Raw genomic sequence first — 19,498 nt, 5'->3', positions numbered from 1 at the left:
ATGGTGAAATTACACCATGGAAATCCTAACCAAAGTTTCTGACAAATCTTGATAAATTACTGATCGCTGATCAGTTCGCAGACCTGACCGGGCCAAGTAAACATCATTTCACCAACCTAATACTTGAGCATTCAGTATTTAAGTATTATGTATTTCAGCAGAAGATGTATCATTTACCTTAAAGTAAAAGTAGAAAAAACACGTACTGTCACAAATAAAACCAGCTGAACTAGTAAGTACTTTGATATAAGTTTGAGTACCGGTTAAAGGAATGACAGATGTAGCATCCCCAGTACAGCTCTTTATCTAATATAATTTTTCCATCATGGCATTTTGTGTTTGAGTGACATCACAGTTCCAGTGGTCCTGATCCAGGAAGATTCCCCACCTTTTGCCCAGAGCATGCTGGGTAAAGGTTCATCCCCTCTCTTCCTGATTAAGTTCAGGGTTGGATTGTTGAATGAGATGGTTACAGAGTGCTTCCATCCACATGGCTGTGCAGGATTACAGTGAGCTACTATGTGACTCTGGTGAGCTAACTGGCTGCATTCTTGTTTTTTAGGTTTCCTGATTTATTCATGTCCTGGCCCACTAACATTGTGTGTCTTTCACTTGTAGAAATCTATTTAATGTCTAATGTCCCTTCAGGAACTTTCCAGGGTTTTTACGTTTCTACATTCTGCATCCCGTCCACCATGTGTTTACAGATTGAAACCTTTTGTCTGAAGTAATCTGAGACATTTACCATGCTAACGTCTCGGGCTTATGGGGAACGGTGTTCATTAAAAGCAGTGGAGGAAAAAAAAGTATTAAATAAGCAACGATACAAAATATGGACGTAATGTTGAGAGAGGCTCTGTTTCCGAGGCTGACGTGTTACTTGTGTCATTTTAAATGTCAGTGGGATTTTAAATGAGTTTTTCTGACAACCTGGAAGTTGTGGTTTTACTTTAGACTCTGTATGGGAAAAGAAGGATAAATACAGAATGCAGGATGTTAAATGTGGAAACCAGAGGCCGGTGTGGCCACGAGGCCTGAGAGTCAGCAGAGAGAGGAAACAGCCGGGCTGATGTTGGACATACAACCAAAGTGCTCTATTGATTTTTTAATTGCCCTTGGACTCTGTGAGCTGTAGAGCTGAAGGCCACTGCTCATACAGCACCTGACTTTTTACTGTAGATTTCATTATTTCCTCATCTGGCCGTGTGTCTAATCCGGGCCAGCGAGTGAAAAACAAATATTAAGTGTAGCAAACAGGCAGTAAAAACATCCCAAACACCACCAGGGTTCCCACGCCTCCTGGAAAACACAATCCTAGAAAAAAATGTCCCGGAAATGCCTGTGATGTCCTGTAACATTATTTACACACTGTGTACATTAACATCTAATAGGGCCGAGTTATGTTCGGGATCATATTTACGAAACATCCGCATCCTTTACATCTGGAAAGTCTTGTTTAACTCACATAATCAATCTGGCCTCCAAATTCCAGCATCAGTCAGACTCTTATTTCTGCTTGCGTCACCTCTCAGTGTAATGAGGCGAAGCGGATGTTGCAGATATTGTTGTGAAAACAAGGTTGTGTGTGTGTGTGTGTATGTGTGCACGCTTGTTCAAAGGCAGTTTGGTGATGCAGCACCACACATCCTGCTGCAACATCCCTGTCCGTGTGCTGTGTGTGTGCTTTTGGTCCAAGCCAGGCGGTAATTTATTCATGACCAGCGCTCTGTGTCTGTCAGAAGAGATGAAGAGTGTGTGTGTGTGTGTGTGTGTCTTTAAGAAGCCGGGACGGGATCGATAGCCTGTCTTTAGGTGTTTTTGTCCGAGTCCCCATTTCCCCTCTGGGCTGGCGTGTGCTAGTGTGTCCACCTTAACACGGCACACACATGCGTAGACGTGCACTTACATCAGCACGGTGCCTGTGATTGGGCGGCAGCGCCATGGCAACGTCATCTGCTGTCGTCCAATGAGAAGAGAGAGGAGACAGGATCTGCCAGTGGATTGCCATGTTTTATGGGGTGGGTTTCTTGATGCCCAAGTGAAGTGATGTCTGGAGTTTTTTACATCTTAAAAAAGGACACTAACAACATGGCCGCTTTGTGGTTATGGGAAAAATACAAGACCACAGATTCCAACGTTCACCTGCGATGAAACGTGACAGTAAAAGGCAGGACAGAGGAGTTGAAGAGTTTGTGGGCTGTTTTTTTAAATTTTTTTATCCTCCTCTCATGTGCTGCTGTGAGAGTACTGAGACTGCAGTAGCCAAGCGGCCAATCAGATTGCAGCACCAGTCGGAGGCAGACACACACACACACACACACACACACACACACACACACACACACACACACACACACACACACACACACACACACACACATACACCTGATTTTATCCATTCTGTTGATTTCATAATATATACAATGACGAATGATGTGTGCCCCTTTCCAGGAGGGAATGCACCTGTTCTGTGACCAGGTCTTAATACATGAATACATAGTATCATCATTGATCATTGATTCAATATTAAATATTGGTTTTGTGTACTTTTATTGCTTCTCTGTGCAGAACACCGGGACAGACGGTTGTTATTGTTTACCTTTTTAAGGACCGTCGTTACACTAATACTGCTGCAGCTGATGCAGTACCACTGAGTGACCACTAGGGACTGATAGAGGACCTGAAAGGTGTGTGTGTGTGTGTGTGTGTGTGTGTGTGTGTGTGTGTGTGTGTGTTTGCCTTTTAAAATTTCATAGACTTAGCTATTAATGGATGAGTTTAGAAAATAATGATTCTGTGATTATATATTTTATACGGTGAGCTGTCTTATCTTTGTTTCACTCTTCAGTTTCACTGCAATAAAATATATGTTTTTTTCTCACTAAAATAAATATAATAAATATATAAATAATAAATAAATAAATATCTGTACCAAAAGAACTTTGCCCAAACAAAATATATTTGTTTCTTAACAAAATGTGTAGTGATTCCAGTATACGTTTAGTCACATTTTTATCTGAGACAGTGCAGGCTGTAAACCCCACCCAGTCTAACTTGTGATTTGGGGCTTTATAAATAAAGTTGATTTGAATTTAATTTGTACTGGTAAATCCAAGAGTCAGAGATTGAACACCGGTGGGTTCTTTTTCATCTCAACAGTGCAGCACTGCAAATTTAGGATCCTCGGTCGCCATGGCAACCCCTCCCTCCTTCACAGATGTCATAAAACACCATAGACGGATCAGGATCATAAAACTGGTGTGTGTGCGTGTGTGTGTGTCTGTACATGTGTGCGTGTGTGAAGAGTGGAATGAGTGTGTGAGCCTCCTTCAAACCTGCAGTCACATCAGAGACGCGTTCCTCTGCTTTTCTTTTCCAGCCGAATCGTTGACCCAGTTTCATTTTTATGCAGCCTGATCTCCATTATCAAGTTCTTCTTTTTATGGAGCAATCAAGCCCTGAAAGTGTGCCTTTGGATCAATACTGAGATCAAAATTATTCATTCATTTTTAGGGACTAAAATGATTATTGCACTTTCTTCTTATTATTATTATTATAAATAAGCATTGCACTGCTTTTCTATTCTATGTTGTGCTACATTCCAGCTAATGTACAAATCTTTGCATAACAATACAACGGATCTTTATCTCCTTGAAGCAAAATACCAAAAGTTTTTACCCCAAATTAACAGAGCACTGCTTTCACATTAACACATCTTTGCAAAAAACAAGAGTTAAAATAAGTTTAATTTTCTGAATTTCTTCTGACTTCTGTCTGTGCATTTTGTGCAGAACAACTAATAAACGGATGCAGCTGCTGCTCCCCCAGGTGCTTCAGATTTAGAGTCTACTTGTATGTATGTAGTATGTGTTTAAAATAATGGTCATATTTGGTGAAACCTCATCATGTGTATCTGGTATCCCTCCATCTATGGACCAACAGAGAAGGAGGAATAATGGGGGGTCGACCTTGAGACCCTCAAAGTCTTCTGTGTCCCCCTTTCATAGCTTCTAGTTCTTGTCCCACATGCCGAAACATTAACGCTGCTTTCATCTGGCTGCGTTTTAAACTTTGAAACTGTTCATAGTGCTGAATACGTCCTACATGGACGCTCCGTCCAGGTCTGAGCCGGCTCTGTTAGATGCCTAATACTTTACTTCATAAAAGTAAGCGTGTGTAAGCCCACGTAAAGTAGCATTTGAATGTTGTTAATGTGGACTTCACAGTGGCCTTCCGGTTGTTCTGCTGATTTTATGAATGCATGAGTATTATTGCGTAAGTGGCTTAAAGCCGGAGTGAGTATTTTTATGTGTCGTGTCTTATGAGCCAGGCTGACAGACGTGAAGTGATTAGACGGGGATTCAGGGAGATTTTAACGGGACGAGTGGCTGTTGCCGGGATTGACCCCGTAATCCATTGCAGTCACGAGTCAGTGTCTGCATCTGATATATATCTGATATATATATATATATATATATATATATATATATATATATATAAAATAATCCAGTGTTCATTCATATCTATCTATCAGGTGGCGATAGACAGATCTGTCCTCTTCCATTACTAGCCTTTCTAGTAATGAGTGTCATTCATCTGCACTCTATGTTTATAGGAGAACTTGACCTCTTGGTCCTTTCAAAGAAGAAAGTCTTCTTAATCTCTGTTCTCATTTGCATGGTTTACACATTAAATATAAATCCTGCCGTGGCTCTGCAAAGTGAATTTCTCTCAGGATTTAAGGCTACAAACTGGGGTGGTTGGAAGAGGAGCACATTGCTAGTCAAGCAGCTAACAAGTGGAAGGCTCTTTTAGACACAAAGCTACTACAAGGAACTTTATTTTGTGTTGATTTTGGCTGCAGACAAAAGCGGTAATCTCCCTGCACACCAGAGTCCCTTTAGAAAACCTCTCATTTTAACTGCAGCAGGGTCCTGACAGTCTGCCCCTCCCCGTCCTGGTTCTCCCGTACCTCTCTATTCCCTGCAGCGGGGCCCACTAATATGGCCCGGGGACCCCAGGAGCATGTTGGCCTCTAGCAGGCATGGCAGAGCTCGCTAACCTCTTAACTCCGTGGCGTACTAACCAACATTTGAACTCTCACCAGTCTGCCGAGTTAACTGATGCTGTTTGAGGAACCTTCCCAATCCCGTTAATCTGTCTGCTGGGCTCCGAGCCCTGGCTCCTCACCGGTGTTTGTGTCTGTTTCCAGTCACCCTGAGATGTCGTGGATAAGGGAGGCAGTCCCAGGAGGGTGCGATGGTGGATTCAGATATGGGGAGTCGTGCAGGGATTCCCTAAAGCGTGTTTCACACTCGCAGACTCACAACTGTGGAAACATAATTGTAACTGTTGCAGCTGTCGGGGGGGTTGAACTGCCTTATATACAGTCAGTGGTTTGAGGCCCGGGACCGGGGTGCTTCTGAAGGGGGACCGGATCAATCTGAGGGTGTTCGAGCCTAAAGAAGAATCAAACTTTCATGTTTAACTTCTGCTTTTAGCAAGTGGCTCGCGTCCACTCATTGTCCTCTGATCCCGCGTTGTTCCAGTGACAGTCACTGGGAGATTAGCACCGGAAACTCTTCTGTCTCCCCCCTCCTCCATGCTCTGGACTTTCTCACTGCAAGCCAGGTATTTTTAGCTGTGACATAATGCCCCTATCACTCTCTCTCTTTCCCTCACACTCTGTGTCACACACACACACACACACACACACACACACACACACACACACACACACACACACACACACACACACACTGTCCCTCCCCCTCTCCTCCTCTCCCCCTCTCCTCTCTTGCCCCTCATCCCTCTCTCCCTTAGCTTCCAGGCTATAGGGCTAGCTGCACCAGTGATTGAGTGCTCAGGTTTCAGCTGCAGGCTGAGAAACATGGCAGTGGAGGAGGCAGCAGACTTTCTGGCAGAAGTAAGTCTCTACTGTCTCTACTTTACTGTAAAGCCATCGACCTGGCGGTAAACGAGACTCCTCTCTCTCTCCTGCTACGTTTGCATTAACGTTAACGAGATTTGGGGGAATCTACGGCCGGCAGGATTTAAGTGATGTTGCGGCGGCGAGCGGTCCAGACGGATGGCGGGCGGAGGTGGGACGTTGTGGGTCGGAGGGGCCGTCGGTGGGACGGGTGGCAGTGGCAACTCTGCTGCACCACTCTGCTGCAGTGTGCGTGGATGTGTGTGTGTGTGTCTGTGTGTGTGTTTGCATTCCTCACTGCTTCACTGTGACTGTGTGTTTTATTCCTGCTGGTGTGTTGTGCTCATGTGAGCCAGGTCTGCGTCTGGACACAGTTTGGTGTTGCAGAGTGACGTGAACGGGAAGCACCTGACCTTGGACGGTGGTGCATGCTCATGTTTGTTTGTGGGGGGAGAACGGGCAAAATGGGATAAGTTAAGGAATAAACATGAGAAGAATCCACTTAGTGGCTCATTAAAGGCTGTCTTTCTACCTCACTGTGATCAGAAGGTCTTCCTCAGCAGTATGCAGTATATTATGCCAGCTCATCACTGCTTCGCTGCAGGACCAGAGCAGCGTTTAAGGACACCTCAGACGTTAACGTTTGTCTGAGCTGCAACTCAGAGCAGCAGGGCTTACATGTTGTAAAAAGGTGTTCTCTGTTAAATATAGCCTGGTGATATGAGTGACTGACAGCGTCGTCGTTGGTTACGGGGGGCAGCTCCCATGTTGGAATGTGTGTATCCGGAAAAAGAGCTGCCGTCGCATTCTTTTCATGTGACGCTCAAGTCTTCACTAAATCTAACTAACCTGGAGTCTTGTTTGTTTGTTACCAACAAATCCTTTCATATTCCAGTTGGACGCAGCCAAGCAGACTCCATGCAAATCTCACCACATCTGTTCCACGGGAACACAATCCGACACATTAGGAGAGAGACTATAACCTGATTTTTCAGATATGAACGCTTTGATGAAAACACAAAACATCCTCTCACTTAATTTCTTTGAGTCTAAATTGTTGAGGCTAAATAAGACAGAAATATCGTTTGATTTAGTTTTTGTCATTTTGCTCGTGTTTCAAACTCCAATTATTGATATTTTCACTCCGCAAGTCTGTTTTTTGTTATCAAGCCGATATGGACAAGAGCTGCCACTTACTATCATATTCAACATCAGATTACTTTCATTATTAATCATTTTCTTTCGTCAGGAAATATTGAAAATCCAAAGTTGATCTACAAATTGCTTATTTTGCACGCTTAACAGTCTAAACCTGGAGATATTCAGTTTACTGAGTGTTTAGCAGAACGAAAGGGTTGATCTATCATTCGTGCCCCCTAATCGATAAATCACTATGTCGGCTCTAATATGGACACAACGGTAATGTGATCTGAGCTGGAGAAACCAGAGAGCCATGACGATGGAAACGCTGGGAGATGTGACGGCAGAAAACACTGCTTCTGTGTTTGAACGGCTTCGATGGGCTCAGTCACCGACATTCCTGCGTGCTCATGTACAACACATGCATCTATCGTACAATGATTTCTACTTCTTCTCGACATCTGCTCATATAAGGCTTTCTTTTGTTGTTTCCACCTTTTTTGAGACAATAAAGCAAAATGAAACGGTCCATAAGGATTTTCTCTTTCAACAGAGGAAGTTGAATCGCTCATGCAGGCATGTGTTGAAGCTGTGCTGGTGATTCTGCATGTAGTTGAAGAACTCACTTCTTGAGGTGGTCACGTTGAAAATGCAGTTTAAAAAGGAAAACCTTCCCTGTCTTTATGGATTGATGGAAACAGCTGTCCCGTCTCCGGTCTCATTGCATGTAAAATGAAATGTGAGTAGTTTAAAGAAACTTGGATCAAATCTGCTGGACAACTGCGAGCCATGTTGGCCAAGTCTGGGGCCACATTTAACTCAGACGGCTTGGCATCGTGCCTTACAACCGTACAACTGCTCTCAGGGTTTTAAAACCGCCTCCTCAGCACGCTGCCTCACTGCTGTCATAAAACGATAACAAAGTTTGTATTATATTTGAGCTGTTTCCTCTACATGTGTGTAGCTTGTTGCTAGTTGCTACGTCTGGCTTAGTTGTGACACGTAATATTCACTTTGATATTGAAGGTCACTTTCAAGTTGTGTATGTGAGCTGCACCTTCAGTTTACACTCCACTGTATGTTTAACATCTGGTTTATTAAGGCAGGAGCTTATCATTATGCTGCATGCATATTTACTTCTTGTGAATGCTAAGCTTTATCATTGTTCTTCTTGTAAATGTTTTTAAAGCAAACAGAATCAGTTATGTTGTATAACTGATGATGAAACACGTAGATTTAGATTCAGTGTGACTCTACCGTGGAGAAACGTCCATCAATCTGACTTAAATTCCCAGAAAAAAGACTCCAAAACCTGCTGAGAATCAGCACGTTTGAAAGTGTTCTTTAATATCAAAGTAATGATGTTTGTTCATCCATTGGGACATTACAAACAGAAGAATAACTCATTCGGTATACATTGAGTCGAGCTAATTTCTCACACAAACTCACTGACCCCATGGCAACATTATACTTCTTGTTCACATCAAACCCCCCAAATTATGGGAACTGTTTCCAAACTTGATTAAACTTGTTTTTAGTTGAAATGCAGTGAACTATACGACTCGGTTGTGTTATTTCTTCACACCGGCACAGATCCAGGTGCAGTAGCCTCCTGGTCTTCATGTTGGGGGGCTGAATTAGATGATGCAAAGTCCTGTTTCCTATGATGAATCAGAGACTTGTATCATCTACAGGAGATTTATTTAGAAAATCACCTAAACACGAGCGGGTCTCTGTTCAGTTTGCAGTGATGGTGTGATTTATCAGCAAGGTCAGACAAGGCATAAGGATGTTAGCGATGCATCATTTTCCCAACATTAACAAGTGCTGCACTGCATCGCTGCTGATGATGAGGATGATGATGATGATGGTGGTGACACTAGGCGGTTGTTCGGAGTGGTTGGGAGCCGGGCGGCCGGTAAGCCGTCGGCCCCACAGAGTGGATGCTGACGCCGGGAACGAGAAGCTGGCCGTGTTTGTGTGTGATGATGAACTCAGATAAGATCCTTTCACCGAGTGGGAAGTGAGCTCAGCTCGTCAGCTTTGGCCGACAATCTGCCTGCAACAACAAGACTCACAGTGCCGTGAGCACGACGGGACGGTCTGTGACACGAGACGACTTTAAATCACACACACACACACACACACACACACACACACACACACACACACACACAGTCAAATAATTAAATAAAAAAATTAATAAAAAACAGATATTTGAGCTACAGAGACCATAAAAGCTGCATCAGTGGATGGGATTAAAACCAAGTAATGGACTCAAGTCACATGACTTGGCCTGAGTCAGACTTGAGTCACTGAATCAATTACTAAAGACTTGACTTGACAAAATAAAAATACAAAAAAAACAACTGCAGCTTCATTTGGGCTTTCACACCAATGACTCATGACTTCACTCAGACTTGAAAAACACTTGATGACTTCCCATATTTTTCCAATAAGAGTTATATACGCCAAGACAGGAGAGACACGTTGCATTATTCCACTTGTTGTGCTTCTAGTTAACTTTGCTATATCTGCTATAAAAGTGCAATATCAGCACTAGTTTTTTTCCCCGATTAAGTTCAGTGGCACTTGTTTTAACAAACATGTTTTAAAGAGACTTCATGGTTTTTGTAAATTGTCACTCGTTTGTTAAAATGACTTTGCATTTGGTGAAGCACGCATTATGACTAGTTTGGACTCAAAACAAAGTTGAGGGCTCAGGACTTGACTTAAGACGGGATGATACAGGGTTTTAACACAGACTACAACAAGATGATCTGCCTTTAATCATAAGGCAGACTGATCTCATGAAGTGGCGAATGTATAACACGCCAACTCGTATGCCATTATGGCGTGTTATCACTACGCACAATCGCCTTTTCGCATGTTCAACGCCTAACCCTAACCCTAAAGGGCGTTTACATACACGCGGATGTCATGGGTCGTTTCGCTAGAGGGCGCTGACAAACACATGGATGTGATGGGTCGTTTCGCTAGAGGGCGCTGACAAACACATGGATGTGATGGGTCGTTTCGCTAGAGGGCGCTGACAAACACATGGATGTGATGGGTCGTTTCGCTAGAGGGCGCTGACAAACACATGGATGTGATGGGTCGTTTCGCTAGAGGGCGCTGACAAACACATGGATGTGATGGGTCGTTTCGCTCAGAATGCACACATACACACGGATAGCTCGTATTGCGTACAGATAACACGCCACAGGAAGTGGCATGTATATTTACGAAAAGTCATGATGCCACGTTGCATAAGGAATGATTATATAGCAAAGAAACCACTCACACAATGTTGCTCATATTAAGCCTTAAATGATGGTTTATGATGACTTGATTTTTTGGCTTTTTTCCACTGAAGAAGATGAGTTCTATCTGTGAAAGGTGATTCTGAACCGAACTGAGAGCCTTTTGTGTTAAATGAACGTTGTAGAAGGGTGTCGCTCTGCACTGCAATCACCAAATCAGAGATTCATGCTGACTGTCTGCCCTCCTGCCTGTCTTACCTTCATGTATTTCAGTCTTAATGCTCTGATGTGTTCATCGTGTCTGCGTCATGCTAACCTTCTCATCAAACCATAAAGTGATCCCCTTGTTTGCAGGATTGGATATGAGGTTTGACCCAGCAGGCGTTTTCTTCCCTTCACCCTCAAACCGACTTATTTCTAATGTATTCACGCTCTGATTCGGCTTCCCAAACAAACATTCAACCTATTTTTCTTCCCAGCTAATAACATACAAGCCTTGAAGGATTATATTCAACTTATCTCTAATTGCAGGGATTCGTGTGGATGCTGTGACACATTCAAACTAAAGCAGTTCTAAAATAACAAATAGCCTATAATAAGCTCCCAGTTATTAAATCAATATAATTGCTGTTTTTTTAAATAATACACGGCTTTTCTACTTTAAAGGATTTACTATTTTGGAATCCGCTTTGTGTAGTTTTAAAGACATTTGTAGTTGTTAGTTTGAACATCGTCCGGTTAGGTTTGACCTTGACGTTAAGATAATGAGCTGTTCCTCCTCTCTCTGTTCTCCTGCAGACGGATGTGAACGCCTGTTATCTGCGATCAGCTCGGGCCGGCAACCTCGAGAAAGCTTTGGACTACCTGAAGAATGGAGTCGACATCAACATTTGCAACCAGGTAAAAAAAATAATTGGAAAATAGGAGAGCAAATCTGTCTTTGGCTTTCACAGCCGGCGATGTTTGTAGAGATCGTAAAGGAATACTTCGCCCATTTGTATGAAGCTTTGTATCGTTAGAAACCTGGTAGTATTTTCCCTCATTCTCCCCAGAGACAGGAGATCTCTGTATTTCTATTCGGAAAAAGAGTGTGGTCAGAGCAGTGGGACTGGCCTGTGGAGCTGTGCATTGTGGGAGTTGTTGTCTTCCATCCACATGCATCAAAAAGTAAAATGACCACTGAAAACGGTTCAATTTCCGTTCCTCTGATATTCTACTTCCAGGGTCATATCCAACTTAAGTAAACAACAAACCATTTAAAGGACGGGAGTAATAAATAAAGCTTTAATGTCTCTCTCCCTCTCTCTCTCCCCCACAGAATGGTCTGAATGCGCTCCATCTGGCATCGAAGGAGGGCCACGTGGAGGTGGTGGCTGAGCTCATCAAAAAGGGCGCCAACGTGGATGCAGCGACCAAGGTACACACACACACTGTAGTTTGCTTCGTCAGCTTTCCCCCAAAGTCACATTGCTCAAGCAGCAGTAAAGCAGATGAACGGCTGCGTGTTCACAGAGGAGCGAACCGATCTCGTCGTCGTTTGTGTCCCACATTAATGTCTCTCTGAATTAAGAGACGTGACGTAATTCAACATAGTAAGTGAATCCACGGAGAGGAAACTTAATTGCATTTATGAGGATAAATCTCCTGCTAAGTGGTCAGAACATTAATCTGACAGCTTTAGTCACTTTACTTTCATCTCCTTCCTGTCCAGGGAAAACCACAGAACGTCACATGTTGTTGGTCAACTGGAGATGAATTCTTCCTTTTATGTGTTGAGAAGATCCTGCTACATCTTCAGCTAAATAAACTAAAATGCATCATTAATGCAATTTTCTTTTTAGAGATACGTGGTTCTTAAAGAACAGCAGCACCACAAACATATAGTGATCTTATAGTGGAGGGCTTCCCAATTTATTTTCATCCCAGAGCCTCCCACATACCATTAGCTTATGTTCAGGGGCTTCTCAAGATGTCTTCAAAACATACACGATATGGACGTAAAAAATAATAATATAAAAGTCAATATTGCTGTTTTCCCCTTGAAGCATTGCTTGTATTGATAGAAAGCTAATTTAATCAGGAGCAGAGCATCATGGTTCAACACTGACAGCTCATGATTGATGATGTTATGACTGGCAGGCATTTAGAAATATGAGCTGTAATTTATGATAATATATGACATTATTATTAATGTTATTATTCACAACTCTCCATCAAACAAAGACTGGCTGTAACCCCCAAACTGGGACGCGGCTCCAGCAGAGTCCAGGATCCACATCCAACATCTCTGTCCAGAAGAGCCGGAACAGCTAAGATACGAGGTCTATGTGTTCTGCAAAAAAGAAACTGGATTTTCATTTTGAGAACAATATCAACAGTGAGGAAATCAAAAGGGGAAGGAAAAATCGGAAAAAATCATTTATAAAAAATAATTCTGTTAAATACAATCTAATGAATATTAAAATGTTTAAACAAATAATAAAACGAAACAAAAGTGACAGATGAAATAAACACAGAATAGATAAAAAAAAAATGAGATAATAAAATAAAGGAGAGTTTATTATTAAATCTATCCAACAGCATTCAAAAAGTTGAAATTAGTAGTAGCAGTCCGTAAAATTTTCATCTATTTAATTCTCTTAATTTTCTATCTATGAAAGAGTGAGTTAAAACAATGGTGGTTGATCATGTGACGACTAATGAAAGTGCTTGTTGCTGCTTTGCCCAGAAATAGGATCTCCGTGTTTGTGGTGATATTCCCGCTAAATTCATAATGAGTTTGATCTTTTTCCGTCAGTCAGCAGCGGTTGGTCTGCAGGTGGAGCTACTCACGGAAGTATGTTGTGTTTACTTGTAATGGGAAATCTGTAACTTCCAACTGCTGAGTCAGGCTCCCTCTAGTCTAAAGTGTTTGACCAGGTACATTTCATTACTGCTGAGTCAAAATGGAGGATCAACAGGCAGAAAAAGAAGACCATTCAACTTCCAGTCCAAGAAAAAGAAACAACAAACTAATGGAAGTGAAGAAGGCCGCTAGAAGCAACGTATCTCAAATCTTATTTTGCCACTTTAAACGTATCCAACAGCTTTAAAAAAGCTGAAATGAAAACAATCTTAAAAATCTACAGCATTAAAATGTAACATACACATTAAGGCAGCAGTGATATTACTCCAGAAAACGTCAAATTTTTTTGAAGATATACATTTATCAAAGTAAAATTGAGAGTTCTGATGGTTAATACTGGCCGCTTCAACACGGCAGAGAAACTGGCCTTCTGGTGAGAACAGGTTTTCTCTGAGCCATTACCCTCGTTAAAGACATCCAGATTCCTTGTTCACTACCCGGCCAAAGTTGAACGTGGAAGGTAAACAAAGCGGAGCATTCAGCAACAAAATATCCATTATCCATATTTCCCTCAGGATGGTTGTCATGGAGACCAAGAGTGGAGTTGAGAGGGGAGTAAATATTGGCCCTGGATCTCCAACGAGTGACGCTTGAACAGGCATCTGTTTGCAAACAAGTTCATTATACCTCAACTTTACAGGGTGACGGTACGTCAGCGTTGTGTTTACGGCTCGGCTCGCTGCCAACAAACATCAGCTGATGCACATCTAAGAGCACATGAAGACACCGAAGGCCCAGTTTGTGCTGCGTATTAACTTTGCTCATGAGAGGAAATCAGATGTGTAACACGTACGGTTAAATATGGCGACATGAGATGGTGCTTGGCTGTCATAATGCCGACTAGTAGCGTGAGAGGAAACGGGGGGGTAGATTCAGGAGGGGGGGGGGGGGCGTTTCCAGTGGCAGCAGGAATGACAACATGGCGACAGCTGCTGCTAAGCTGCTAACAGGTGCATCCAGTTCAGTACATGCAGCTCTCTCACGTTTCTCTCCAGCTCCACCTCTTCACCAACATTATACAGTAAGATGGTGTTTCCCCTCTGCAGCACCTTCCTCTAACCCTCCAACCAGGAAGGTTTAGAATAATATTATGTAACAGAAATAATAATAATAATAATGGATTGGATTTATATGGCGCTTTTCAAGACACTCAAAGCGCTCTGACAGGGTTCCGGGTTCCATTCATTCACACACATCATACCGGTGGTGGTAAACTACGATAGTAGCCACAGCTGCCCTGGGGCAGACTGAAAGTGACCGTTCTCTTTTTATTTAATCGTGATGTAGAAAAATGGTGTTTTATATACGTGGAGCTCTTAATGTAAAGTAATCTGGATTTTGTTTGGGTGTTTTGTGTGGAATTTATGTTTTTTAATCCATAAATCTAAAACATTGCTTAAACGAAACAGGAAGTAGCCGCGTGCTACAACACAAGTCCCCGTTCTTTAAGCCTATTTTTGTTTACACGTTAAAGTGATGCTATGAAAAGTATGCCGAATTCACTCTTAGCATTTCCATAAATATCACTGGATCACTTTGATGCCGAAGAAAACTTAAAAACGGGGATTATTCTCAGGCAGGTTCTGCAGTTGTAATGAGCGTCCTTTTTTTTTTTAGGGCTGTCTAAGCTGATTAATGGACGAGATAATTATATCCTGCCTGTTAAGGTTATGATTGAAACGTTCAAACTTATTTAAAAAGTTTCAAATGTATTCTGTTTTTCCAAAGCAGAAAGGAAACACAGCGCTCCACATCGCCTCCCTCGCTGGGCAGACCGACGTGGTGAAGGAACTCGTCACCCACAGCGCCAACGTCAACGCCCAGTCTCAGGTAAGACACACACACACACACACACACACTCACACATACACACACACACACACACACACACACACACACACACACACAGACACACACAGCTGTCTAATTGTGATCACCTTTCTTGGAAATCCAAGTTTGAGTGTGTGCGTTAATGCAGATGAATGTGTATACAGCTATATACACACTGTCCATCTGTGTGTGTGTGTGTGTGTGTGTGTGTGTGTGTGTGCTGACAATTGAATGTGGGCCAGGAAGCACTGCAGAGCTGCTGACACAGCACACACACACACACACACACACACAAACTGCTCTGGTCACCACAGCAACCATAATAATGTCATCGTCTGAGAGGAAGAACAATATGTTGGTATTGATGAGCTCCATGCTCTGGTGCTCATTGAATCGTGATTTATAACTGAATTATAGTTTTATTTTCAAGCTTAGAGAGTACAGCACCGTAGGAAGGCAGGGCCAGCTGATTTTTGTCCTCTGCTGCTGTGTTGATGTCCTGCTGTCTCAAGATCTGTATTATAATAGTGTAGAACACTTTGTTCCACTGGTTGTGAGAGGTGCTAAAGTGTTAGTCGTTGTAATTAATAGTGGTATAGGTCGTACATAACCCTGATAAAATTGTAGTTTTTGTATGGGTTAAGATGCCCAGCAAAAGCAAACACCTGTTCTATTGTAACGTATTGTATTTTTAAACTCATGTAGTCAGTAATCTGCAGTTTTATTCTCTTTTAATTCTTTAAAGTTTTGTTTCCACTGTGTTCTCTGTTTCATTTTGACTGTGAATTTGAAATTAAATCTATTACGAGAGAATCTGATGCATCGACACCAGAATAAATACAAAAACGACAGGAGGAGGAGCTGAAGTGATTTTTGGATCCTTGTGTTGCTATGGAGATCTGGCCTTGTTCTAGTGTCGCACCGCACACACACACACGCCTCATCTGCAGCACCAGAGCAGCTCCTATGTTGGCTGTAATCAGGTGTGAGGGATGAACGGAGGTGACGGTCTGTCCTCTATGACACGAGCTGCTGGAATAGCTCACTCATGTGGGGTCGTAGAGGTCGTAGGAGGTCAAATCTTCAATCATAATACAGCAAAATGTCATTGAGGGTCAATTTGAGAACATTTATAGATTAGTAAAAATACCCTGATTGGGATGATAGTTTTGGCAAGAAATGTAATACCCGACGAATGAAGCTACTTTATCACATTAATGCAAAAAAAAATCCAATACAGCCATGAAGCAGTGCTGCTTATTGATTTTCATCTCTGCCCATAATGACGTAATGTAAGCAGAGATACTAATGGCAAAGATCATCATATCTCCCAACACTAGTCTTTATGTTTCTGCCCAGATCCCATATTTTCCTACTTTGTACCAAGTGTGGGAAAATGCAACTTATTTTCATGTTATTTTGGTCTTTACACAGAAGGTCATCTGAACATGCAAAATATGAAATAAAATATGTATTTATAGACATGCACACATGTCAACCAATATGTAGAATAAAGCAATGTTTCAACTGATAATTTAATTGACAGCTGTAAAACTCCAATGATGCCATCCCTTATTTTTTTTATATTATCTAGGCTTAATATGATATCATAATTTTGCTAATAAAAAAACAAGTCAAAGTAAATGGCTACCTACTTTGTCTACAATATGTACTGTTTCCAAATTGTCCCCCTTTTCACTGTAAATAGCCCAAAGTTAAAAATTTCTTGACATGGTCTGAAAAGTGAAACTTTTAAAATCATTTTAATTATTAAGAATTACTTAATTTGATCATTGGGTTTTTGTGCTTCTCTAATTTAAAGTTAAATTCCTTAATTAAACAAAAAAAAAACTATTTTATTTCCTTACAACATTTTTGAAAATGTTTATGAACACAAACATACATCAAGTATGAGAGAAAAACAGAAATATTGGAAATGTTATATGTTTATGAGGGAAAAATCAAGAAAACTGTCATAATTAGGATAAAGCTTGAGTCATGATTACGATAATTACAAGATGAGGATTTTCTTTACTCAATGCAGCGTTCTTCCATACATTCTGACTTGCATTCAGTAGTTACATCTGGTGTAATACTCCTTTAAAGGCAGATCGCTGCAGGACTGATTCTGTGCTTTCTCTTCCAGAATGGCTTCACGCCGCTCTATATGGCGGCGCAGGAGAACCACATGGATGTGGTGCAGTTCTTGTTGGACCACGGCTCCAGTCAGAGCATCGCCACCGAGGTACTGACAAACCTTACACTTGTTTGCACACACACAAACACACAAACACACACACACACACGACAGCATCTATCAGCTGCCCTGTAATTACACTGCAGCAGCGTCTGTGGTGCACATAGGTGGCAGCCACCAGACATCCTTGTTGTTTACTACATGAGCTGAGACGAAGAGACGATGATTGGGGCGGCTGTGGCTCAGAGGTAGAGCGAGTCGTCCTTCAATCAGAAGATTGGAGGTTCGAATCCCGGCTCCTCTAGTCTGCATGTTGAAGTATCCTTGGGCAAGATACTGAACCCCCCTATTGCCTCCAATGCCATGTGATGTGAATGTGCATGCGGCTCCTCTGCCATCAGTGTATGAATGTGTGTGAAAGGGTGAAAGGTGACTGAATGTAGTATGTGAAACGCCTTGAGTAGCTAGTTAGCTAGAAAAGCTATATACGTAAATGCAGGTCCATTGTGGAGCTGGAGAGCATGAGGATGTATTCATGCAGAGCGACCTTGACTTTCCTCAGAGGGACGAACCAGCGGTGCTACAGGAGTCTGATATCTGTGTGTGTGTGAGCCATGAATCATCTGCCGTAGTACCGGCAGGCGGCCAACCACCACCGAAATATGACAAACACATCCTGGTTTTGGCCGAACCTCTCCATCTGAACCACGTCTATAAGGACGATGCTTAACGTCTTATTCTGCTGTTAGTGCAGCTTTACACATGTACAGCAGCATTACTTTAGAGGGGATGAAACATTTGATTTTAGTACCAATAATCATAAAATTCTATATAATAAAATTATACAAACATATGGTGAATATATAAAGATGCCTTAGATTCAAATACCGGCGGTATTACACAAGTAAAAGTAAAAATTAAATAATCTAAAAACACTCAATTACAAATCAAAGTCCTGCATTCAAAATACTACTCAAGTTAAGTATTATCAGCAAAATTTGAAGTGTAGTAAAGTGTAGAATTGCCCCTTTGAAGGTGAATATTATATTATTCTGTTTTGACCACAAAGGAATACATTTAAGAGCATTTAATTATTGTAGATTGTCAATATTCAAAACATTTTACTACTGGATAGATTACTGCATCTCATCATATGATTTATTATGTAAAAAGTAACTAAATATAAGTGTCACCAATGTATGGATTTAAAAGTGCAATATTCTGACCTGTATTCACTGTGAATAGCAAGACACGCGCTCACTATAGCTGGATAGATAAATAATCAATGCTGCTGTGATTCAATTGCACTAAACGGATAAAAAGGTTGCAGAGTTAAAGAACTCCGGTACTATTTTTGAACGGTCGTGTATCATTCCCTCATTTTTCCCAGAGACGGGAGATTTCCGTATTTCTATTCGGAAAAAGAGCCTTGACACAAATATCGTCATCTTCGGAGCATCATCGGAGGCTGCTTTGGTTAGAGGGGTAGAAACTACAGCACTAGTTCCTCATGTTTTCAACCCACCTACAGGGGGCGGCACCCACTGAGGCTACAGACCAATTACAGACCAGTGGTGGGACCTCACTTCAGACTTGGGGTGAGCGGAACTGGACCTTTTAGAATAAAAATGGGGCTCTGCACTCAAAATCCCCTCGCCGCCGGGCAGCTGGCCCGCTAAGTTCACCACCAGTCCACTAAGTTCACCACCAGTCCACTAAGTTCACCACCGGACCACCAGCCCGGTAAACTCACTGCCAGCCGTGCGGGTACGTTCGCCGCCGGACTGCTGGCCGGCCCCGAATTAAAAGTTTATTTTACATTTCGACTACATATATGACCCACTTTCAATACAGATTCATGTTTCCACCTGTGAAGTATCCCTTTAACTACATAATGATGATAAAAATGTCCAACTTGTCCAACAAATCGTCACGGAGACCATGTCCATGTTTTCTCCGCTCTGCGAGTTTGTGGCAGCAGGATGGTGAACATGAGGTTGAGTCAAAATAACCAGCAGCGCGTGTTCATTCGCTTGTCTTTCTTTTATTCACTGTTCTGCTTCTTTCCTCCTCCTCCTCCTCCCCTCAGTCTCCTCCCAGCAGGAGACATGAGTGAATTATTCATGTAGGGAAATATATATCTATGATTGAGGCAACTCGTGTTGTTTAATAATTCAGATTTAACCATTTCAGCATTGCACGAGGCAGAACATCAGAAATCCTTCATTTAAAAC

At 42.1% G+C, this 19,498-nt stretch overlaps 2 protein-coding genes across 11 annotated transcripts in view; one reads left to right on the top strand and one right to left on the bottom strand.

The window, feature by feature from the left end:
• The window catches only part of LOC311032688 (ankyrin-3-like), a 121,682-nt gene that overhangs the window by 32,575 nt on the left and 69,609 nt on the right, over window positions 1-19,498 (top strand). For 9 of the 10 annotated variants that reach the window (XM_084039647.1, XM_084039639.1, XM_084039648.1 and 6 more), the window contains exons 2-5: window positions 11,131-11,232; window positions 11,651-11,749; window positions 14,969-15,067; window positions 17,214-17,312. In XM_084039647.1, the coding sequence (XP_083895773.1) occupies window positions 11,131-11,232; window positions 11,651-11,749; window positions 14,969-15,067; window positions 17,214-17,312 (399 nt within the window). Of the gene's footprint in view, window positions 1-11,130; window positions 11,233-11,650; window positions 11,750-14,965; window positions 15,068-17,213; window positions 17,313-19,498 lie in introns of all 10 variants that reach the window. The other variant, XM_084039641.1, reaches the window with a different exon arrangement.
• LOC311032690 (plexin domain-containing protein 1-like) overlaps window positions 1-19,498 on the bottom strand; it is a 164,284-nt gene that overhangs the window by 113,286 nt on the left and 31,500 nt on the right. The window lies entirely within an intron of this gene.

The sequence above is a fragment of the Eutrigla gurnardus genome (genome assembly GCF_963514095.1).
Source record: "Eutrigla gurnardus genome assembly, chromosome: 22".
Lineage (NCBI taxonomy): Eukaryota > Metazoa > Chordata > Actinopteri > Perciformes > Triglidae > Eutrigla > Eutrigla gurnardus.
This window is presented reverse-complemented; position numbering and strand designations above follow the sequence as displayed.